General features: G+C 40.2%; 2 protein-coding genes across 2 annotated transcripts in view; one reads left to right on the top strand and one right to left on the bottom strand.

Moving 5' to 3' along the window:
• The window catches only part of usta (uronyl 2-sulfotransferase a), an 80,604-nt gene extending 76,528 nt beyond the window's left edge, over positions 1 to 4,076 (top strand). Inside the window, exon 8 of the mRNA XM_034162081.1 lies at positions 1,954 to 4,076. Coding sequence (XP_034017972.1) covers positions 1,954 to 2,246 — 293 coding nt within the window. The 3' untranslated portion in view covers positions 2,247 to 4,076. The remainder of the gene's footprint in view (positions 1 to 1,953) is intronic.
• A 2,601-nt stretch (positions 4,077 to 6,677) lies between these two features.
• Positions 6,678 to 19,353, bottom strand: slc22a16 (solute carrier family 22 member 16). Its single transcript, XM_034162386.1, is given in 9 exon segments — positions 6,678 to 8,312; positions 8,929 to 9,028; positions 10,340 to 10,449; positions 13,370 to 13,497; positions 14,163 to 14,718; positions 17,379 to 17,496; positions 17,610 to 18,025; positions 18,027 to 18,089; positions 19,251 to 19,353. Coding segments are annotated over 9 exon segments (1,728 nt in total). The 5' UTR covers positions 19,293 to 19,353; the 3' UTR covers positions 6,678 to 8,117.
• Between the last annotated feature and the right edge of the window lie 6,651 nt (positions 19,354 to 26,004).

Raw genomic sequence — 26,004 nt, forward strand, 5'->3', positions numbered from 1 at the left:
TGACAGTTTGTGCAGAAATTCTTTGGTTATGCAAACCGATTGTTTCAGCAGCTGTCCGAGTGGCTGGTCTCAGACGATCTTGGAGGTGAACATGCTGGATGTGGAGGTCCTAGGCTGGTGTGGTTACATGTGGTCTGCGGTTGTGAGGCTGGTTGGATATACTGCCAAATTCTCTGAAACGCCTTTGGAGATGGCTTATGGTAGAGAAATGAACATTCAATACACGAGCAACAGCTCTGGTTGACATTCCTGCTGTCAGCATGCCAATTGCACGCTCCCTCAAATCTTGCGACATCTGTGGCATTGTGCTGTGTGATAAAACTGCACCTTTCAGAGTGGCCTTTTATTGTGGGCAGTCTAAGGCACACCTGTGCACTAATCATGGTGTCTAATCAGCATCTTGATATGGCACACCTGTGAGGTGGGATGGATTATCTCAGCAAAGGAGAAGTGGTCACTATCACAGATTTAGACTGGTTTGTGAACAATATTTGAGGGAAATGGTGATATTGTGTATGTGGAAAAAGTTTTAGATCTTTGAGTTCATCTCATACAAAATGGGAGCAAAACCAAAAGTGTTGCGTTTATATTTTTGTTGAGTGTATATTTGTTTAAAAAGGAATATTGGCACCATGGTTGGTGTCTGGTTTTGTTCATTTGCATGCCATTTACAACCCTAATTCCAATGAATGGGTATAAAAGGAGCATCCCCAAAAGGCTCAGCCATTCACAAGCAAAGATGGGGTGAGGATCACCACTTTGTGAACAACTGCGGGGAAAAAATAGTCCAACAATTTAAGAACAATGTTTCTCAAAGTTTAATTGCAAGGAATTTATGGATTCCATCATCTACAGTCCATAATATAATCAGAAGATTCAGAGAATCTGGAGAACTTTCTACATGTAAGCAGCAAGGCCGTGACCTTCGATCCCTCAGGCGGCACTGCATTAAAAACTGACATCATTGTGTAAAGGATCTTACCGCGTGGGCTCAGGAACATTTCAGAAAACCATTGTCAGTTAACACAGTTCGTCGCTGCATCTACAAGTGCAAGTTAAAAATCTACCATGCAAAGCAAAAGCCATACATCAACAACATCCAGAAATGCCGCCATCTTCTCTGGGCATTTTACAAAATGTCCCAACTTCATTGGAATTGGGGTTGTATGAAATCTTGTGGCTAACTGCAGAATCCTGGTGGCCATGAAGGCCACTATTGCTGGTTTAGAACAGTTTATTCTGTGTTAAAGATGTTGTTACTAAATATGTTGAAGTCATATAGACGTATAATCGATGTCTCTGTTCTTGACATTGTGTCAAGAACACCTCAAAGGTTGGCCATATCAATATACTGACTGTGAATTTGCTCATCAATAAAGTCAAAACAAAATATCCTGGGAGTTGGAAGTGGATAATGAATATAGAAAATGTTCTGTTATTTAAATATAATCTACTCAAAGCAAAAAAAGAAAACCTCTGTCTCTGCTTATGGTCACAAACTAAAGAAGTAACTGACCATTTACATGGATTTAGACCTCGGGGTTCTTTTTAATGTTTTTCCAAATTGGCACAGTAAAACAGCAAAATGACAAAAAAAAAAAAAAGAATCATTTGCACCAAATTTCAGCATCTTAAATCTGTTTCAAAAGGGGCACTTTGCTCAGAAATGACCCAATGAAACAGTTTTATTTCTGGATCCAAACAAACTTTTCCTGCAACATATTTTATCTCATGATACTGTTAGTACATGCAATAACCACTGGATGGCGCTAGATGGCAATAGTGCATCACTGTGCTGTTTGGTCCCATTAGAATGAATGACTTTAGGTCTCTATCCGTGTACATGTGGTTGGTGCAAAAGGCATTTGTGTTGTTCTTTGAGTCCTTTGACTTGATCTGGTAGTTAGCTGATTGGGAAGTGACTTCCGTGGCTTTGTTTCCCATTTCCAACAGACTATAAGAAGATGGGGAACATGACAGGAACCGTCCGCAAGCACACACCCAGTCTGGAGGCCCTGCAGGTGCTCTACCACCGCATGCGCTACGAGTATGAATTCTACAACTTCATCCGCAATCAGTTCCATCTCATGAAGAAAAAAATCGGCCTAAAGTCCGCCTCCCAGCCCCCTGCCTACTCACCAGCATTCCTGCGAGAGCTGGCCCTACGAACCCCGGAGCCTCTGGAAGAAGATGAGGATCTGGACATGGAGCTGGAGGATGCCAATAGCTGGTTGGTCCATCCTTAATGGTGGTTTGTTCCACAAACATTCGCCAAAAGTTGACTGGCTAGATCTCGCTGGAGGTGGCCGGAGGCAGCCTGAGGGAAATGCAGAGCATGACCCGTCTTTCAGCGTTCCCAAGAAAAGTGATGGATGAGGGATGTGCGGATCCTGAGGTTCTTACAGGTTCCACTGTCCAGCTGCAGGTGCCTCCTATCACCAGAGCCACTCACGAGTGTCGGACTAAGTCATGGAAGGGCAAAATGCTCTGTTTAAAAACTGGATCATGGGACATGATGTTGCCTTTGATAAGCCCAATTTGCTTGAGTCAAATTTATTTGTCATTTGAGCTTGTTATGGCAGACATCTGTCACTGCTGGAATCTCCAGGTGAGATAAGCACAAGATGTGGACATTTAAACCTAATGTTGGCTGCTGGGGTATTTGCTATGAGTGAAGACTTCAGGATCTATAAGAAACACTGCCCGTGGGAGGGGGGGGGGGGGGGAATCTACATTATGAGAAGGATTAAACTCCAAAAAGGTGGAAAGCTTGAAATAGTATCCTGTAACCTTTAGCCTCACTGAACTACAACAGAAAATGCAAAAACAACAACAAAAAAAGGTTTCTACACCCGAAAACATCTTCATTCATGAATATTTATTATTTATTTGATCACACCGTCATCCTACCAAATCTCCAAAACATCCTAACCTATATCGTTTCAGCTACTTGGCATGAACGGCCATAAAAGTGTTCCGGGGAAATTCCGAGGTAAATGACTCCATCACTGCAGTGTTACTACTCAGTCCATGAACGCAAATGAGGCGTCGATAAAGGTCAGAGCTTCCGGGTGCCCGATAGCTCACGCCCACCGTTATGTCTGAGTAAATCAGTCTGTGGTCTGCGACTCCAGCGTGTCTTCCTGTGCCATATCCAGTGAACGGTGGCACCAGTTGATGGTCACTAATTCATAGTTTCATTTCTTGACCAAGACGTAGGAATTCTGTCTGACTATTTTGGGAAATGATCTAATTTTGGGTGCAGGTTTTTAGAAACTATGGCAACAGTCTTTGGAATGGGTCTGCTGGGCTCTTACTAAAAACGGGGCCCAAAGTGTTTTTTTTGTGTGTGTGTGTGTGTGTGTGTGTGTTATTCATCCAGAACTGCTGTGTAAAACAGGAACCTCTGTGCACAGCAGGGGGAATCATGACATGGTCAAGTCTATTTTTATATTAATTTGTAAAATATGAGGTATAAATGAGGGTCAAACTGTAAGCACTCAATTATGAATTCAAAGAATTCCACATATGTGTGCATGTACGACTGAGTTTGACCAAACAGCAGTGTATTTTAGCAGCAGAGGTGTATTATTTGGTACATATCATTGGGTTTAATTTTATTGAAGAGAATAATATGAGCTGGGTTTGAGAGACAACAAATGGAGTAAAATTCCTTGAATCCAAAGTCTGAAATATAGATCTTGCCAAATGCCAGTCTTTCTACTGCGATGCGTTACTAAACTGTATGAATATACTGCACTTTTTTTTAATGTGACCTTTCCTGAAGTTATGCAGCAAAATGAGGGATTTGTTCACAAACTGGATTGAATAAGGAATTAACCTTTGATTTGAAATCAGACCAAGTTTTTTTGTAACATAGTGTGATGGAATGTTTGAATTTCTCCAGCAGCTATTCAAAGTGCAGACTGCTTGTGAGTCTTGTAATAAACCATCCAGAGAACAGTAACCATAAGCTAATACTGTATGTGACATTTTTCCTTCTTCCTGTTTGGTGTCCAGTGTTTCCAGTTTAATTTATTGTTTTGTATTAATCTGCATTCCAGATAAGATTCTCAGGAAGGAATATATATATATATATATATATATATATATATATATATATATATATATATATATATATATATATGTACACACATTTTAATAACTTGATCTGTTGTATATTTGGTTTCTGGCGGCTATGAAGCCACTCTTGATAATTGAAGAGAAAATGTGGCAGTTTAGATCAACAGCTGAACCCTGAACTGGTGAACAACTAATGCAGTCCATCACTTTACAGTGTTCAAAATAAAAATCTAACTTTGCAGCTAATGGCTTTCTTTTAATCTGTTTTGTTCTCTCTGAGAAATCTGTTGTTTATTTCGGCATTTTCACACCATGTGGAAAGTTTGACTGACCTCAATCCTCCTTCCCATGATGCTCTGGGATTGCACTTCATCCACTGACTGTCAGTACCCGGTGGACTTTTTCCACTCTAATCTTACTACACCTACAAACCAAAAAGGAGATTTATGAAGACACATCATTTCTCTTCACATAACCAGTGATACGGTGTGTTTGGTCACAGAAATATCTTGAATAAATCAGCGAGTACACAGTGGATTGTGCTCATACTCATGCTTTCATGTCAAGCGGATGTTCAGTGTGAGATGCTATTATTATAATGTAATCTTGCATTTCTAACATTCCATGTTGCATGAAGCATCCAAATATTAACCACTGCGCAAGATTATCTTAGAAACGCTTGAACTGTACTGATATATGAACAAGATATCAACATATCAACAAAATGTGGTGCAGCATATAAAAAGTCAACAAATCATTTATCACTATTAATAATAAAAATATAAAAACTACCCATACTATATATATATATATATGTGTGTGTGTGTATGCGTATGTGTGTGTCTCAAAGTACAATCTGGTAGAATCTCAATTTCTACCAAATTGCAGACTCTACTTTCACATACATATACACACACATTTATATATATATATATATATATATACACACATACATATATAAAGTGAGAATGTGAAGCTGAAACTGTACTTTTTATCACATGGTGATAAAGTTCCATCAGTGTTTGGGCAATGATTTGTCTTTTCTTTTGTCCTTCAGCACCGTACACAATAAACAAAACACAGCAGTCTCCCCAAACAGGTACAAACATCCCCACGCTGACGGTTGGTCCAAGGGTCATAACACCAAGGCACGATGACAGTCACAATTCCACAAGGAGCATTTCGTTTTCCATTAAATGCTAAACTTACTTTAAGAACGCAGGATTTGTACTCACAGGATCACACAGCAGAGAACAAATGTGTTGAGAAGATATGGCTCTGGTGGTATCACGGGGTTGGTGTCTGCTCCTCCCTCAAAGTGTCCTGTGATAAAGGATCCTTGAGCGAGACACATGGAAGCTTCTCCCTGCAGTGTGTGTGTATATATATATATGAAGAGTTCAGATGCAAAACCCAGCATCACCATAACCATAAATTTTTAGTTGAGGCCAACATGTACTTGGCTGTCAAGGGAACCATCAGCGTGCAAAATATGAAAGCATTTGAACAAACTGTTTTCATTTTATTGATGAAAGTCAGTGCATTTCCACATATGGTTTCCTTTAAATGTCCATATTCAACTGCATTTTTCTCCAATTAAAAAAAACACTTACTGGGTTTTGCATCTGAACTCTTCATATACAAAGGCACTGTATTATTCAGATGTCTGCGTTGATTAAATTATTTATTTAAAAGGTGCATAACAACAGATAGGGACTGACGTTTCGATGTAAGGTTACATCGGAATCGTTGGCTCCAAGGACAAATAAATAATTTAATTACGCAGACATCTGTGTTTCATCCTGACCTGGAAGCATCGGAATGTTGTGGCTGGCAGAAGCGTCGAGAACCTTCCTTTTTCTGCACTGTATCATTCATTCGACGTGGCAAAATCTATGATTACTTTTGTAGCAGCCATGTTACAGTTGTTGGTGAACTTAGGCCACAGCAAACGCACGTGCAGTGTTTGGGTGTGAAAAAATGATGAAGGGGAAGAAAAGTGTCCAGAAAATCATGTTTTTAAGAATTCATAACTAATAAAAAACAGAATACAAGTTGTTGGTTGGCTTTGAGTAGGATGTTGTAGGCTGATCGGGAAGGGCAGACATGGGGGGGATCACACACACGGCACATTCACTCATGCACTACATACCTTCAGTCTTGCAAGAATAAATTGCATATATGGGTATTAATGTTCATAAATGGTTCTGCCAGTGTGGCATTTACCATTACTATATATGCAGACGGGGAAAAAAAAATTAAGACTGCATATAATTGTTATTTTTTTGTGATTTATCAGATCCTGACAGCTTATAGGACAGGCACCAATCAGCTGCTGAACATGTAGAAAATGCAAAAGGCCATTTATAGTGTGTGTTCCCAAAAATTTGGCACCAACATGCAGCTGAGCGGAACAAACTTTAAAAGCAGTGAATTTGATCCGATGTGCTAAGAGGATTGTGAGGCCACACCCACTTTTCAAAGTATCAGGCACGTAGCTTTTTCCTTATTTCCTATACATCAGCATGGGGATGGGAATCTGACCTTGACCTCTGACCTTGATAATCGACCGATCACAACAAAAATCAAACCGCTTCCTCCCGTCCACAGGCCCAGTGTACCTGCCAAGTTTAATCAAAATCAGATTTGGCGTATTTAAGATATCTTGCTAACATGCATACAACTATTGAGGCATGGACAGAAATGTGAGTACAAGAGTGTAAATCAAGCACAAATCACCAACTAACAACAACATTATGAAGATCTTAATTTCATGAACTCTCCCAAGTGTTCAGCAGCCTTTAGTAGTAGTGATGCATCATGGGAAGAACATGACATATGATGGGAATATACAAACAAAATGTCCAGAGACTCTCCAAGAGAACATGATTATTAAAATGCTGTATGTCAGTAAACCAACGATAATGTTGGTAACGCATTACTGCTACCGCTATTAATTTTATAAGAGTCTTCACCGTCATCAAGCGATCCTGCGCGGATGTGATGACATAATTTACCAACATCACCTTAAAGAAGACGATATCTGGAACACCTACAAACTGAGTGTACATTTGATATTTTCACAGTGATATCCAAAAACAGATGCCCTGAGGGTTAAAACAAACACAGGTATCAAAGCAAAGGCACTTACATACTGTAAAATAAAAGGCGAGATGTTTAAAAATGTTTGTGACATAAACGTGGCACGTATGCATTTTAATACGACAGCTTGATCTGCAAACACTGAAAGTAAATCACAGTGCAACAGATGGCGCTAGATCACCAACGCTAGCGAACATGAGTGTCTCGCTCCATTTGATCTTTTCCACCAACCGGGTCCATTTAGGGTCAGTTGAACGTTGGCGCCGTCTACTGAACCAACGCACATTTCCACCAGTTCTGAGTTACCAAAGACATCGTCCAAGGAGGGGCGGATTAAGAACTGGTCTTCTTCTGGTGGAAACATGACTAGGAGTTCAAAATTTGGCACGTGAAGGAGAATGGAGCCCATTGGAAAAGACCTTCGGCACTGTATCGCTGGCTCATCGTTAGTATACGATTGGTGACTTTTGTTCGTCTCCCTGATTTAACAGGATTTCTTAAAGAGTTACAGAGTTCATTTAAAATTTTGTGGAGGGGGTCAAGAGACTTTATCTGGTTTTAAGGTCAATGTGAGACTGGATGTAGACCCATAATTATTATTATTTTAATCTTTGTGTCTTCGGCAAAAGCCAGAAAGAATCCTGGATCCATATCTGCCTCACATTCTACACAAGGTTCTAATGTGCTGATAATGTTTCAGACTTCTTGCCGACAGTAAGACAAGCGTGCGTCCAGTTGGACTCTCGGGCAGCTCTGTAGTGTCTGATGACCACATGACTCCTAAACCGTTGGTCGCAGAACAATAAGACAAGAAACTGTTCTGCAATTCTGTTAAAATTGTGTTTTTTGTTTTTCATTCTGTTTTCAGCAACGATCGCATCCCGTTTTTTCCCTTCTTGTTGCTGGTTTCTAGGCTTCCCTCCGCGGTGACTTCAGGCCTTCACTTCTTGTTGCTTCATCTCACAGCCGTCCTCTATTTCTTTATAAGCCAGGTCTGAATTCTTCTTGCTGGGTTTGCGTCCCAGCTCGTGGGCCTCTTCCAGCGTCGTGGTTAACGGTTTGCCAAGCGTCTCAGGCAACAGCAGTGTCAGCACCCCAATAACGAAAGACAGGATCCCCACGATGAGCTGCACAGGGGCCGTGAAAGAAAACAAACAAACAAAAAATCTTTTCAATTTATGGTGTTAGCATTTGTGTTATTGCCAGGATGCCCGTCTGGCTAAATTATGACGGTTACAGACAAGGTGAGCGCAGGAAAATGTGCATTATAATAGTGATGCTGTGAAGGTGAGGTATAACACCATTATAACAAACAGGTTTGGGTATAACAGAGGATGTTTTGTTTTGTTCAGCACAAGCACGTCTTCTTTAAGCAAACTTTCCACGGTGGTAAAAGGTCTGCCGCTGTGGCAGCTGGTGTCTCTGATGGTGGTGAGGACTGAATGCTGAGACACCCAGAGACATCTGGTGACAGTTTTTCAATGCTGCTGTGCGTTTCTGGCACTGCAAGTTATTGTTGCACAATTTATAAAGAACCTCACCGCAAGCACAGTGCAAAGTCTGGTTTAATCCACCGGGTTTCACTAAATTCAGACTTACATAAGGACTACCTGAAGCTACTCTTGCAATCGCAATTATGAGATCTTTGAGAAATGTTAAGATATTTTAAAACCATTTAAGACGGTCAAAGTAAAGGATCTGATCACCCTGGAATGAGAGACTTTATGAAAATATGAGTGTTACCTGAGGGAGATAAAACCACACATCAGCCAGGTACACACAGAACGGGGCCACCACGCTGCCAGCACGGCAGATCATACAACTGCTGCCAACTGCCAGAGTCCTGCAGGAAGTCCACACACACACATAAGACAGGGTGATGAGACAGACTCAGTGTTTGGTCCAGACCAGCATTTGTTTTCCTTCATTGTTGCTGCAGTTTTAATGTGCATGCACACAAATGGTCATTCCCAGCTGGAAAACTGCTCAACAGCACTCTTATGGAGGGCCCTATCTTGACCATTTCTAGCCCACAGTTTAAAATACAAAGTGCAAGTGGATTTGAGGCATGTTTAATGTCTTTTTGTTATTTATAAGGTGCATAATCTGAGCACAATATAGGACAATGGACAAAAAGGGGGTTGGCTTTCATGTCTAATGTAGTTGCTGGTGTGTTTTCAAGGCAATGCCACACAAAACATAGAGTCACATGTTCCCTTGCTAAAAGCCAGAGTGCACCTGACAACTGGGGATTTGGCGGATCAGCCGGTCAAAGCGTGACAGGGAACAGTGGCCACTGAAACTCCCTGAAGTGAAGCAAAGTTTTGTATTTTTCCTTTACTTTTATTTTGTTTAATGGTTGTTTTCAATTCAGTTTCATTGTGTTGACAGTAAAAGCAGAGAGTATGCGCATTGTGAATCCACTAAGGTAAAGCGCGTCTGAAGATTTCTCACTTTAAACAGCACAGTGGTCAGCTTTAGAACAGGTTTAGCTGATTTAGCTAGGACCCACACAGTATTTTCAACTATTTTAATTAAACTTATTGTATTTGTGCAGATCACAATAAAGTAATTTAATTGTCCCGGTCTTTCTTTTTGATCACTGTGTGAGAAACCTGAAGTCTTTGCAAAGCAGATGTAACACAATTTTTGTTCCTGGCTTCTAAGTGTTATATTTCAACTGCTTATGTCTAAAGTCTATGGAAAAATGACTACATTCAGCACAAACTTTGATTTTATTTTTTTTAACGTTCTAGAAAGTTCTAAAAGTTTCTTGAAATTTCTAGATAATTCTGGAAACTTCTAGAAAATTCTGGACCGTTCTAGCAGTTAAAGAATATTCTAGAAGACTACTCAGTAGTAGTGAAGGTGAATCGAGAATATTCTTGAAAACAGACAAATTTCAAAATATCATTGTCCTGATCACAGAAGCACAGTTTCTGTGGAATAACAGCTACGAGCTCGTATTTTCTATTTATTTAAGGCATAACAGGTTAGGAAAACACACTGTGTACCCAGGAACAAAACAAAAATAAAAATTTGTTACATAGTGTAATGTAATAAATCTTCACACAGGAAGACTGTAAAACAAAACAAAAAACAATAATGTTTGAAGAGATAAGAGATGAAATTATAACAAGCTCCTCGTTCTTACCTGATGATGGTTGGGTAAAGCTCACAGGTGTACAGGTAGATGAGCCCAAAAGCGATGGAGATGGTAAACTTCCCCGTCATGCTGAGAGCGATGGTTAGTGCTTTGATGTCCTGCAGGGGGGGGTAAAGAGGCGTCTCAGACTAAAATCAAGAAAGAGGACTCCTTCCTGAACCAAACTAGTAATTCCCTTTGGTTACTCCCTTGTTTTGCAGGCGGGGTCACGGTGACCTCGCCTGCAAAAACGAGATGTATCTGCATATTGAATTGGCACAACTTTTACACTAGATGCCTTTCCTGATGCAACCCCACATTACATGGAGAAATGTAGCAGGGGTGGGGCTTGAGCCACACCCGAACTGAAACTAAGCACAGTAATGACATGACTATCAGTCCTGGCTTGGTTTTCCAGTTGTTCCTGAAACTGCACGTACATTAGCTGTTGTTGTTGTTTTTTGGCTCTCTCCTCTTGGTGGTTAATAACCAATAACAACCACAGCATATAACTAAATTACATCCTATTTTTCGCAACACTGTGGAAAAAATATGTAAAAATATATGAGGAGGTGAAGTGAGAAATACTGAGTGAGGAGGGTGAGGAATCCAACCATCCTTCAGCCTTAATGAATATTACAGATACATTAAGTAAATCAGGGCTTTTTTCTTAATGAACAACGTTAAGGAGTTTACTGGTTAGAAACACAGATGACAGCTTTTTCTACCGGGTTCATGTGCATGTGCTTAGTTAAACAACCAAACAAACAAAAAAGGCCATAGTGTCTGAAACCTCGGCGGATGAATTTGAACCTGCTGAGGCAGTTCAACAAAAACAGACAGTGAAACCTGAGACGTGCTAGCACAGAGGAGGTGGCACGATGCCATTCAGCTATTTTTAAACAGCTAAATCACAAACTTTAATTTGTTTCAGTGCAGACTGTCAAGTTCCACGTTATTTTATTTTATTACAATTAATATTACTAAACAACACTCATGTGTGCACAAATACACACAAATCCCTTCATGCCTTTCTGACGGTGATAACACACTGCGTGACTGCGAGCAAATTCAAGCAGCCGACTCAAGTTGCTACAGTCGCCTTCACTTCATGACGCATACGAAGATACGTTGGACATTTAAATGTGACAATAGTGTCAACTGTTACTCCTTTGGTCGTCTGCCACTGAAGTAAATGCATGTGACTAAACTGGAAACAACAGACAACAAGCAACTGATAGGCAAGTTGTAAAAAGTCTAAAATTCCAAATGACAAAAGCTTCATAAAGTGTAGCCACATGTCTTCAGGCTCCCCGTAATTAAGGCGAGTTCATCACAAAGGTATTTGCTCAGTGACACACACAACAGATTAAATCTTGCATCATTTGATTTACCGACGTTTCAATATTTTCTTTCTTTAAACTTAAAATGTGATTATCATTTTTGTAATTGTCTTATGGTGTAACGGACGACTGACTCTACAAACTGAGATCTTACAGCCACGTGTTCAGAGGTTATGGAGGCCCCCCCGCTATTTCCACGAATCTCTGGGCTGGAACAGGAGAACACAATGTGCAAACATGCACAGAAGCCATGTGACCAAAGTCACGCTTTTTCAGTTCCAACTGCTAAAAAATCCACGATAAACATTCATCACAGTGAGGAATTAGAGGGCAAACTACAACTGCTTTCAGGAGCTGCACAGAAAGACATTATGTCACAAGAGAGAGAAGAGCGGAGACATTAACTCTGAAGCATGAGACAGATTATGCACGGTGAGGTGAAAACAGCTGTACTGTGGCCTCTGTGTCCAGCTGTGTCATAACATAATGAGATAAGAAAAGAGTGTTGGATCATACATGAGCCAAAGCCGTCCAAAATACACCAACATTCAGTAGAGCTCAGGACAGGAAACGTAATTGTCATAAGGATGTGTGATGCGAGGGCAGCATCTGAGGCAGAATGTTTGGATTGCACAAAGTATGAAAGCATCGATCACAAAGTAAGGAGCTGATAAAGTGCAGGTGCTGTGCTCAGACAGATTCTACAGTCCAGTCTTCTTCAGTCGGAGTTCACATGGCAGACCCACGTTTGTCAAGAGATCAGAGGAGCAGCTTCCCATAAATAGCTACAGAGATTTCAACTTGGGTACAGTATGTGGGAGGAAGTCTGCACATTCAGGAACAAATAAAAGAACTCATTGCAGCCAGCACCATCTGCTAAACACCAGGAATCTCGGAGCGTGAAGAACTGAGCCGCATCAGACCAGTAGAGGATTTCCCTACAAGAACACAGTCAGGCTCAAGTCTCCCATGTGCCTTCTGGCAGGTCTCCTTCTTTGTACACTCAGCTTTTAAAAATGGTTGAATCCAGACAGATTGACCACATGGTGCCATAAGTTTGTATTTATAAAGCTAGTCCTGGTCCAAGGAAAGCTGGCTATAAAAGTGATGATTTGTATTTAAAATAGATTTATCTTATTCAATTACTTTTGGACTCTGAAATAGGTTTCATTTCACCTCCATTGTGTTGGTGCACAGAGACAAAATTACATAAAAGTGCAGCTGTCTGAATACTTTTGGACCTGAGTTTTTTGTGTATTTACATCCTCTTTATTTTGAGTATATTCTGCTTTTCTGAGCATTAACTTTTTAAATTTTTGACTTCCTGACATGATGTGTTATTGTAATGCCCCCCCGGCCTCCAGCCTCTATACCACTCAGTTTTTTTTAACCACACATGTTGAACACACTGCTTATATTTGCTTTCAAGGACAAAGGTCTTATTTACTTTGACTTAAAGTACAAGCTGTCACACAAGTCAACACCAAGCAGTTATAATTTGAATTAACCTCCAGATCAGACGCACAGGCAACATGTGAGCTCAAAATCAACAGACGCAGTGGGAACATCAGGACAACAAAAAGTCCATACACATCGTGCAGCACACACACACTTGCCCCCCCCCAATCTGAACAGATCTGTTGTGTGTGAACAAATGCATGCATACTATCTTTCACATAAATGTCTCTGTACATACAGCAGGAACCACAATGATGAGGAAACACGTGACCCCGGCCAGCAGCAGAGCAGGGGCACAGGTCTTCTTCCTGCCAATGCGGTCCATGCAAAAGCAGCCCAGCAGATAAGAGGGAAGCTCCACTGCACCTGCAAACAGCCAGTGACAACAGCTGCTGATCAGATGGTTATCATGGTGATGACCCACTGACATTTTATCTACAGGGACCAAAATAACCATCAATTAAAATGTCGGTGAAGCTCAGGTTCCTGTAAATGCTCTCTATGTTTCCACATGAAGCATCATAATTGTGGAAAGCAGAACTATACAAAAGAAATAATTAGGCCAAATCCTGTCACAGCCTGTCTTGATGTTGTAGGTTTGACTTGGATTTGTCACCAATCAAAAGTTTTAGCACACAACATGTGAAAGTTCTGGTGAGGATTAAGTTGGGCAAAGAAGTCCTAACCATGCAGATCTGGAGAGACTGTCCTTGGTTCAGGGAAGGCTAAATTACACTTTGATGCTGATCTGAGTCTATTTCAAACACATTTTATATCTTAATTTATGACACCACAAAGATCTGATTGTGATAAAATCAACCAGACAGAATGTCTTCTATTGGCTGGTGGAGGTAATAATGTTTAGTTAATCTGACCCTAGTGGAGGTAAAACGCTGTGTGAGTGTATCTTTTAATTTTAGCACTGTAACAGTGGGCATTTTGGACTGTGGTGTAGGTACATGGGGCACTCTGATAGCTTTCAATAGTTATAAAACACACACAGAGTTATGGGGGAAAAAACACTAACTTACCAGCAAGGAAGAGGTTAACGTACTGGTTTCCTCCGAGGTTGACTGAGCCCAAAGAGAAGACGTAGTAGCCCAGGCTGCCGATGAACCAGATAGCCCACACAGTGCAGGTACGACCCGCCAACCTTCGGGTGAACAGATCCAGGATGGACAGCTTCCTTTCGGGTGTAGCCTGCTGATCCTCTCCCTTCTTCTTCAGCAGAGTTGCACTATCCTGGCCCTCAGACTCCAGGAGGTCCTCCGCTTTCAGCCTGCATTCAAGCCCGTTGCAGCGAGCGATCGATTCCAGCAGGGCCTGAGTCTCCTGGTAGCGCCCTTTGGCCATGAGGTAAAATGGCGTCTCCGGAAACTTCCAGCAGAAGAGCAGGAAAGGCGATGTACATAAAGAAAGGATGATCTCATAGATCCACCACACCCGCACCAGGTAGCCAACCAGAGCCACGACCATGATGCCGACAGCAAATGCCGCATGCACATGTATGGCGGTCCATGTGCGGACCTTACTGCCGGTGAATTCTGTCACGTAGACAAAGACCGCCACCTGGTAACCACTAGATACCTGCAGAGAGCAAAGATCAATGGTGACATAACTAAAACTAAATGAAAGGACAAAAAAAAGATGTAAAGAAGGACATAATGACAGAAAGACAGACAGGAAATCTTCATGAAGAAGTACAGTAAGTCCTATATAGCCCCTGACACCCATTAGGCCCAGATTCTGCAGTGTGAAGTGGATGAGAGTCTCTCAGTGGAATGGATGCCAGTCCATCACAGGTTACTTCCCCAGCAAAGGCTGGTAGCAATTTACAACCAGGTGGACTGAGACTATCCAGATGAAGTGTCTTATCCAAGGACAGGAACAGTTAACTTGACTGGGAATTTAATCCAGGTCTAGATAATAAATAGTCCAACTCCTATCCCGACAGAATCAACTGCTCTTGAGAGCAATAGACGCATTTAAAATAGAGGCAGGATTTCACATCATTTAGTTTATATTAAATATATATATTAAACACAAACTGATGAAGCGTATCAATAATGGGGCTTTCATTCTGCAGTTGTAAGACTGAACATGCTCTCTATGAAGTGCTGTGCACAAGTGTACGTGACATAATAAACAACAGCTGTAGTCAGTGGAAGTCTTGGGTTGGGGGTGGGTTGAAGAAAAAGACAGAGTCAAGTTCTTCCTGCACAAACAAGGACTATTCATCTGTAAAGAGTCTCTTTAATGGTATTTCCAACTTTCACACAGAAATGTGTATGTATGTGTGTATATACAGTAGATGCTGAGAATGACAGCCTCAACACTGCATTTAATCTATTATTAGACTAGATAGATTAGATATTTTCTCTTGATAGTGGATTTAAACCTTTGCATTTCTGCTTAGTTTGGCAGGTTATTTGGATTTTAAAGGTTTTTTTTAAATCCTTCCTCCAAGTACATTAGACAGAGAAATAGACACACTGTTGTTATAAAATTTCATTATAAAAAGTTTGTTACAATTCTTGTTTGTTGTAAGCTGGCAGAGCTGGAGCAACATCTTGCTTTAATTTGCACTTTAAGTGCAACCAGTAGAAAAAGGCGGCTCCTATGGACTGAATTAGTGTGGTGGAGCCATTACTGCTGCAAAATTATTTTCAAATGCATGTGGGGAGAGCTGCGTAACTGTACCCCAAGCTACATGTGTGTAAAGATTTATAAAAAGTTCAAAAGAATCTGCAAATGTGTGTGGGATATTTGTCTGTACCAAGAAGGTTTTGTTTATCCGCTGCAGAGGTATGGAAATCAAAATGGACATTTTTCATCTCTTTTATCACGTTTTCTTTGTGGAAGGTGGCACATAAGCAATGATAATGTTACAATGTCACTAATAATTTTGCCAAGCCACTTAGCTAGAGTGGCTAGCATAAAGCTAACTTGAAATTTAGCTCATTTCATTTCATGAGCTGAATGAATTAATTACCTTATAATATGCTGTTACATAATTTCTGGCATTTCTGTCTTGATTACTGGTGATCCTTAATAGATCGTGACAGCGTTCTTCTCTGACGTGTGCACAATTAAACCCTGCTGCACCACTTTCAGTTTCATTGCTGCAGTATGCTGAAGAAGGACAGTGACTCCAAGTAGGTTAAAAGTCTCATTCCAATGCTCATCAACACGCTCTTACAGGTGTCCCACCTGCTGCTGCTGCGCCTAATGTTTGGTAAAACGAGTGAGATGAGAGCCGCGTGCAACCACACATCTGGCTCTCTGTCTCCTCCTCCTCTCTGCGCCACTCCATGGCACAGAGCCCAATTAAGCATGCAATCACAAAGTTCTTCTGCTGTGGATTAATCTAGATTTTGAGGAGCAAACTGGAGCAATCTGAATTGTTCAGCAGCTGATGATAGGATGAATATGGGTCTGCGTGTGGAGACAGTTCGCCTCATTTACATGACAGAACGTAACGATGCACTGTTACGCGCAATAGCGCAGAACATTATTCTTGACCGTGAGTAATGGTTCCTGATAATTCGCCAGAAACACGTGCCATTAATCTTAAGGCGTGGTAACAGGTTGCACCAGTTCCTGAGGAGATCCGACGCCTCTGCCTCCAATCATCACATTTGTGATCAGTGGCCAAGAATGCATACTTCGTGGCATTTGTGACTTGTTATCATTATGTGTAAACGCAGCATTACTGACAATTACAGTTGGACTATTAAGTATGCAAATATTTTGCCTTTTAACAACTGTTGCATCCACTATATGTGGAGTAGCCACTGACCACCATCCATGGATGTGCACTTAACATGCTGTTTTGTGCACATAATATGCCATTTCACCCTTTAAAAATCCTGAGCTGATGCACAAATTCCCAAATGAATGGAAGAACAGAGCCCTGTCGCCTGCAGTATTTTTTTTAAGGTAAGTGAAAAACTGTTCAGTCCATTTTTGAAAGACTTATGCTGGTGTGGTGTGTGCTGTTGTTCTCTCTGTCGTGCACCATGATGCAACAGAGTGAGCTTCCTTTACCTGTTAAGGTTGGCGTGTGTAATTGGTTTATGTAATGTGTTTTTGGAACAAACCACAGGGTTGTTATGTATATAAAAGTTGTATTACCAGAAATGTGCACTTTCATTCCAAATCATGTTTAAAGTTTGGACCCCCTCTGAAAGACAGGAAGACAGATCAGATCAGAATCGTAAGACCTCCCACCACCAATCTTGACTTACCATAGCAAGAAGAAAACGAAGTACCACAAATATATAGTAGTTTCCAGAAAATGCCACACAAACTCCAAGCACAAACTGAGAGAGGCTGGTGAACATCAGAATCTTCACACGACCGACCCTGAATAAGAGAAGAGTGAATGATGACACAGCCTGAAAGGTTATCAGTGATGCTGATGGATGTTGTAAGATTACGCTGAACAGTGACTGCAACTGGTTGTAGGGCAGGCTTACCGATCAGCAATATCTCCAAACACCAGCGCACCAATCAGCACGCCCATCATGAAGGTGGGCTGGCACAACTTGGCCAGCCACTCTCTTTCACACACCAAGTCCCAGTCTGTCACAATGTTTTGGTAGACTTCACTGTTGTCATAAACAAAGCTACCATCACAGGCTCTTACTGTTTTGTTACCATCAAATTGGTACGTAAAGTCTCTTGGGTCGATGCGCAGGGCGTAGCTGCACTGGCTCAGCTCCCACTGGTCGCCATCTGATGTTCTTACCACCAGGGGGCCGGTTCCTGGTTTGAAGTAGGGCAGGAACTCTTCCAGACTGGATCCCGTTTGGTTACTGTACAGGACATCTGTGATGTTGCCGGGTCCACGGCACACGAAGTTTGGTGTCTCCACCAGGAAACGGCGAGACAGGGTAGTGGATCCCACAGGCAATGACTTGGAAGGCTGCCGCAAAGTACAAACATGCCTGATATCTGAAACAAAAAAGTTATTAAAATCATACCATCATTGAGCTGCAGCAGAGCTGTGATACAACTGTGGCCTGGTTTTGAGCACAAGGCCAGAAGAAGTATGAGATTTCAGTAGTACATACTATTATGTAAGTAATAATAATGTGGAACATGTGAACGCTCATAACTAACCAATGCTGACACCAAACATACACTTACTATACATCAAAATGTCAAGCGAGGTCTCCTCTACAAAAGTATCCACTTCAATCACATATCAACTAACCACAGCTCAAACGCCAAACAAATAAAGACATAAATCAGAATTTATTTTCTGGGCAACAAAACCTCATTTACTCCTACCAGTATTATTTACTTTCAATTTTTTTTTGCATCCACAACATCCCTGGGACCGTGTCTTTTAGCTGATCCAAAGTTTTACATTTTTGACCTCGTACAAGCTGAGAAATAAATCATAATGTCTGGGTATGTGATTTTGGTGAAAGAGGTCCTAGAGCTTAAGAGGTTAGAAAAGAATGTGCACTCGCAAGTCTCAGCTGTGACATTTGTTTTTGAAATCTGTATATCCACAAACACACATATCTGTGGACGTTCCATTCAAAATAACGTACTGTGTAGCTGCTCAGACACATAAAATCAGAATTGGGCATTAAGATCTCTGATGTAAAACACAGACTCAGAATTACTGAAAAACTGCTTTAAAATGGGTGAGACATGTTCTGCTCATTAGTTTCAACCACTGTTTGTCATTTGCACGAACACATTAAACTGAAATCTTGAGACTTATTCTCGTCTGTGCCGAAAGCCAATAATAATAATAATTATAAGTTTTTGCCTGAAATGCATCAATTTTACACCAACAAAATTACAGGAAAAATGCTGCAATATTCGAAAAGTGCATTACACAGTGTTTAAGGAAATTATTTGAGAGCCTTCAGGGCTGCGAAAAGGGGGCGAGCTACGATAAGTTCTCCAAAGTAAACCACATACAATTTAATAAAAGTATAATTCATTCTGGGAGATGAAGAGTGTTTGTCATTAGTAATACCGAGAAAAAAACAAAGACTTCGTACAACAGCGGGACATTTTTCCTCGTGCTGGTCAAAAAGTGAACAAAAACTAAACAAATTAAAGATAAACGTAATGCACAGAATACAAATGTTACTTTGAAAATGCCCAAGCTCATCGAATATCTTCTCAATTTTCATTTTCTACGGCAGGTTTATCCGAAGCTCCCGGTCCCGGTTTCTGAGCGCTATTCGAGTCGAACAGAACCCTCCAAGACGGTGTTGTGCCCGATTCAGTACCCCTGCCGTGAGCACCCACTTCGCGGGAACGCGCCTTTGAACCTCGTCGCCTTTGAACTCTCATTTAACAGCACAGATACACAGTTTGCGCAGACAAAAATGTACACAAATCAGTATGATCCGTATTCTATGTCAAATGAACAGAATATGTTCATATTTACGAGCACTAATTGGCTGCTTTTGTTCAGTAGGAACGAAGCGTCTGATATTATCATGTTTATTTCATGACGTTTCAGCACACGATGGTGTTTGTTTTAGTGTTTATTTGTTAAATGATTTTAATTTTAGTCATTGATTGACGTTATAAATGAATATGCAGCTTGAATCACTGTGGAATGTTTGAGGACCCTGTTGAAATTAACGTCCATTCCTATTGTCTGTATATGTATTATGTCTTTATATAATATATTAATTTATTCAGAGTATCCTGATCATCATCAGAATCATTATTATTATTATAAAAATGTGCACAAAACAATGGTTATCATTCCATGTAATTTAATTTACAAATACAACACAAAAGTGAAAAGAACGTGTATTTTTGGAAGTGTGTGAAATATATTTTCTGTCTAACTAGTTACTTAACTTATGGAAATAGATTTATTGGCGGGGAAGGGGAGAGCAGTGGCGGTTATGGAATGATAACCATTGTTTTGTGTACATTTTTATAATAATAATAATTCTGGCGATGATCAGGATACTCTGAATAAATTAATATATTATATACAGACATAATACATATACAGACAATAGGAATAGACGTTAATTTCAACAGCGTCCTCAAACATTCCACAGTGATTCATGCTGCATATTCATTTATAACGTCAATGAATAAAATTAAAATCATTTAAACAAATAAACACTAAAACAAACACCATCGTGTGATGAAACGTCATGAAATAACCATGAAAATAGAGACGCTTCGTTCCTACTGAACAAAAGCAGCCAATTAGTGCTCGTAAATATTAACATATTCTGTTCACTCCCACATATCTAGACACAACGTGACATAGAATAAGGATCATACTGATTTGTGTGCATTTTGGTCTGCGCATGCCTTTAAATGTGAGTTTAAAGGCGACAAGGTTCAAATGCGCGTTCCCGCGAAGGGCTGCATTTCACGGCAGGGGTGCTGAATCTGGCACAACACCTGTTACTGTCGGGGCGTGGCCGGGGGCGTGGCTCAGGCACAAAGTACAGTATGTTTTTAATTAGTATTATTTCAAAGGTTTCAAAGTTGTTTTATGTCTTCAAGGTTCTGAATGACTAAATGTTCCACACTGCTACGTGCTATGTTCTTACTCTGGAAGGTGTCGAGTGGGGTGAACAAATAAATCATTCAACAAAAATCAAACAATAATATAAAGCTAACTGTACATAAATCTCATATGATGCTAATATGATATGAAGCTACTTTTACATAAAACTAAGAATATAAAGCATGATGAACATAAATTCAAACATAATGCTAACACAAAATATAAAGCCAACTGAACATGAATTTAAATGTAATGCTAAAAGAATATAAAGCTATAAATATAAAAGTAACAGAATATGAAGCTAGCTGAACATAAATTCAGATAGTGCTAACACAAAAAATTAGCTGAACATAAATCTTACAGAATATAAGACTAGCTGGACATGAATTCAAATAGTGCTAACACAATAAGCTAGCTGAACACAAATCTAACAGAATATAAAACTATCTGAACAAAAAATTAAATAATGCTAACAGAATACAAAGGTAGCTGAACATAAAATCTCATAATGCTAATATGATATAAAGCTACCTATACATAAAATAATATGAAACTAGATGAACATAAATTCAAATATAATTCTAACAGAATATAAAGATAGCCAAACATAAAACTAAGAGAATACAAGAACCATTTGAGATTTCTGATGTCCGGCAATCCGGATCCGGATAACCTCCAAAATTCAGTGGTTTTCCATGGTCTAATATATATCTGTGGTGCAAATTTGGTGAGAAACCGTGAAGGAGTTTTGACGCAATCCTTCAAAGCCAATATAAAGTGAAATCTTGACCCAGAATCCAGTTCCGGATCCCCCTCAAAATTCTGTGGAGTCCTCCATACCCTAATATCTATCTGTGGTGAAAATTTTGTCAGAATCTGTGCAGTAGTTTTGACATAATCCTGAAAACAAACAATTCAAATTCAAATAACACAAATAATGCTAACACAATATAAAGCTAACTGAACATGAATTCAAACATAATGCTAACAGAATATAAAGCTAGCCATGAACTTTCATTTGAATAAGCTAGTTTAGAACATGAATTAACCAATTTCCATCCAGTGAAGTGATCATACAACCGTTTGTTTGTGCCGTATTGTGGTCATACACCTAAATGCTGGTTGCTATTTGAAACAAAGTGCCAAGACTTTTTATGGGAACGTTGTGTTGGTTCATGGTTTCTTCATGTCGTGCAATCTGCAGGTAATCTATAAACTCTTTTTGTCAATAGATGTTACCATAGTCACAGCCTGTAAGAGCCCCTCATTTTGTGTCAATCCTTGCTGATTGTCCACCACAGTAGGCATCCAACATCATGGATCCATGTATCTTTAGCAACACTGTCCCCTCTGATGACTGACCTTTTCAAAGCTGCCTCTATAGTAGGGTCAACATGGTGGATTACACAAACACTGCTTTAAATATGCCGGGTGTTTTCTGCTTAATCACAGTGTAATGAGCTGGCTGAGGTAACAGTCAACACAAGGTCAATCTCTAATAACATGCTACTACATCCTGTTGGTCTCTAACTAGCTAAAACTGACACTGGTTTATGGATACAATGCACGGCTGAAAGCAGATCTGCAGGTTTTATGGCTGAAGTGGGACACAATGTTGGGCTACTTTTGAGCAAATTGATTATTCTGAAAACGTGTGTTCATTGCACAATTTCCAACTACCGAATCCTTTAAGGTTATGACATTAGATATTAGTGTATGCTGATGATGAGCTCATGCAACATCTGTTGCAGGTCCCTGCAAAAGTCACGATGTCCTCACAACAAATTTAGTTGTCAATCCCTAATGTGGTGAAAATGGAGTTAGTATAAAAGCTCTGAATCCCCAAGCCAACATCTCTTTTTGGTAAGTTTTCCTACTGGGGTCTGATTATTAAAGATTGATGCAGCAAGTAGTTACAGCTGGATTGAACAGGAATACTACTAGTAGCACCCTGACCCTGTTTGCTTTTGCCATCATTGATTCACCATGTGTTCCATAACCATAACCCTTCCACCATATCAACAATCAATACAGTACATATACAGGCAGGTGGTACTGACGCCTTCCTCACCAGTTTCATGGCAACATGCACAAATGTCTATGAAGGTTCTCAGTCATCTAAGTAGGTGATGTCAAGAAATATACAGCAACTGGACACCTTGGTGGAATTTATGAAGTCTGGCCACTCGTTTAAATGTCTTCTACAACCAAGTGAGTAAAGAAGTCAGATGAGTGGTGAAGTGTCTTAAAGTCCAGCTGCTGTGTATTTTTTTTGATCATACGCAACATTTAGAATTTATATCGCCACCAAGATGCAAAATCAACTTCCAGTGTAAAAAAAAAAAAGTATTCCAAACTGGAATACTCAAACTTTTTGTGCCCGTCATATTCCAGGATTCCGCTGGTCTTTTCACCAATTTGTGTGGAAAATCAGTTGACTGGTTTTGAATAATCCTACCAACAGACAGGGATTAAACCTCCTTATGGACTCTGATAAAGATGTAACTGTACATTGAAATGTCAGCCTTATTATGCACTTTAAATAAATCATTTATGCAGACATCTGTGTTGCACTCCTTTTCTCTACATGTTCATCCTGGTCCATTCCATAAAGCAGGATTACCAAATAAACCAGGCTTATTTGGTTAGTCTGGTAGTCCACTGGAAAATAAACCGGACTAACCAAATAAGTCTGGTTTATTTGGTAATCCTATTTTATGGAACAGACCCTGGTTTCACAAGATTGTTGGCAGAAACGCAGAGAACTTTCCTTCCTCTACTTCAAAACAAGTATACCACTTCCTCTGATCACTTTGTGCCACATGGTTGGATTTGGTATAAATTTTACTGACTTACAGCACAATAAATGACAGTAAATAAATACAGTAGTTTTTACTCTGAGTTTGACAGAAATCTTCTGAACTACATGACTCCATTAATCCAATTCTTGCACTCTTGCCAGTTATTATGTGTGTATGTGTGTGTTGTTGTGGGATCCAGCTGAAAGCAAACATACTGTAACCTTCACCTGCTTTACTTGTTACAACTGGCTGCTTCCCACTCACATAACTTTCAATGTTATTCTGAAAGTATTTACTGCAGACAAGAAGTGAACAACAGCTGCTAAGAATTATTGTTATTATTTATACTCTGTCAATTGAGCTTACGTGTGACTAATCAGTCACAAAATGTAAAAAATGTCAGAAAGTAATTTTAAAAAGTAATAAAAATTGATCAGTGTCCCAAAGCAGAAAAATGACAGCTTATTATTGATATTATTATTATTTAGGCTTGAGAGTAAAGCTGTAATAATACTTCAAATATATGGAAGAAGCTGAAGTAACAGTCAGTAGTTCTATTATTTGATGGGATGTCTTTTCTGTGATGGTTGTCTATTACTTTTTTTTTTTAAATCCTCACTGTGGGGCAAACTGGGGACCACAGAGGCAGAAGGACCAACCACAGACCACACGACCAGAGTTTCAAAGTATTTCTTTTTTCATGGCAAATTAATACTGTTTCTTAATCATCGAGCTGGTTAATCCAGTATATCTGTGGCCTGACACAGGACAACTCGATGGACAGGACATAGTTGGTGGAGTGGCCTGTGGTGGACAATGTCCCTCAATGGATGTTAGTTTTGTATATGAGACAACCACAGATGTTTTCATGTTTAACTTAGCCATTTCTCCAAGTTTGAGCTTGAGGATTGGGCAATAACTCAAAGAGGATCTTTGGGAGAGACTCCAAGATGACCTATGTTCTCCTGGTTCCCATCTAGCTCCCTCCATGGAAAGTCCCCAGATGTAGGCCCCATCTTCTGGTTTCTTCATGCATGTGGACCTCCTCTTTAGTTACCTGGGAAGAACAGTTCAGAGTATTAACGTCATTAGGTAAATATCTTCAAAATATTAATTCAATCGTTATTGGGTAGAGGAAGATTGAACATCTCTGCATACATTAGACCTCAAAGCCATTGTAGTTCATGGGGTGGTGTACTTTCTGGAAGAAATTCTGAGACAGTCCAGTAAAAAGGACTGATGGGAATTAGAAACCAGACACCCAAAAGACAGTAGGTAGGCCATCAACAATCCAATCCTGGCAAATCAGACAAGGAATAGGTCATTAGTACATTGAAAAAGAGTAATACAAATTTTGTGTTTCTCTACCGAGATCTGAATGGATTATCAGCAGCAGTGTTAAATAACCACTGGGAAAAACTGTATTATTATTTGTAAGCTCCACCAAAGAGCTTGATACATATATCTGTAATGGATTTGCATGCTATAGTCCTACATCACCAGCAAACTTCAACAGGTCCGAAAGAAGAATCCTGTCTTTAAAGTTCCTGTAATTTCTACATTAAGATTTCTTCTTCAAGGATCTTCACTTAGTTAGCTGCAGGTTGGATGGATCCTGGAGATAAAACAAGGTGGCGTGGGTTCAGTGTAAACAAGTCCCATGTTTTCCATGATAAAGTCACGCACTGCTGGAATAAGTTTATCTGGCCTGAAACACCTGGTGACTACCAATCAGTCCATCCGCCCAACTCCTACTCCTTATGGAGCTTTCCTGGATGACAGAGCTTCTTCCATTTGGAGATGCTCTCTTGGACATGCTCAAAGAAACTGCCCAGATTTGGAAGTTTGGATGCCCTGGCAATCTGAGATTATGATTTGTCAGAAAGCCACGTGGGGGCAGGCCTGGCATGTGGGTCACCAGTAAGCAGAAAGCACCATACTTGGTCATCAACTTGACCTCTTCCCTGCATAATTCCTACAGCAATCAGCAGGGAGAAGGTCAGTTTAGTAAAGTGTTCAACAATGTTCTTAATCCTCTTCGTGCTGTAGGAAATGGAATGCATCAACCAGGTCAGGGAATACTGGCACATGGGTTCAATATTTTCTAGTTCTGATAGACAGAAAACAAACTGGAGGAGTGAACAGTCGCAGGCCGGGATGTGATTCAGTAAGAGAGAAATCCAAGTAAAACTAAACCCAGAGGTTGGTGGTCCGGGGGCCCGCCTAGGGTCCTGGAAGCTGAAGGGTTCTGGATGCTCTGAAATACATTTTACTAATTATGGATTGGGGTCTGTGCGTGCCCAAGCATGAGTTTGTCAGCTTCATGTCCAAAGCTGGTCTGATGTTATAAATTCACTTCTTTACTGGAAACTGCCTGCTGACTTCTTTCAAAGTCTCACAGGGAAACCATTAGTGGTTGTTTGAAGATCTTAATGTGATTATTTTATCATAATAAAGGAGTGGTGAAAAGCTTCCATCCACTTGAACTAAAAGTGCCACAAAGACAAATTTGCACAGCCTAATTCCTGCAGTGTTTGGGATAGATTTATGTGT

The sequence above is a fragment of the Thalassophryne amazonica genome, chromosome 21 (assembly GCF_902500255.1).
Source record: "Thalassophryne amazonica chromosome 21, fThaAma1.1, whole genome shotgun sequence".
NCBI classification, from domain to species: domain Eukaryota; kingdom Metazoa; phylum Chordata; class Actinopteri; order Batrachoidiformes; family Batrachoididae; genus Thalassophryne; species Thalassophryne amazonica.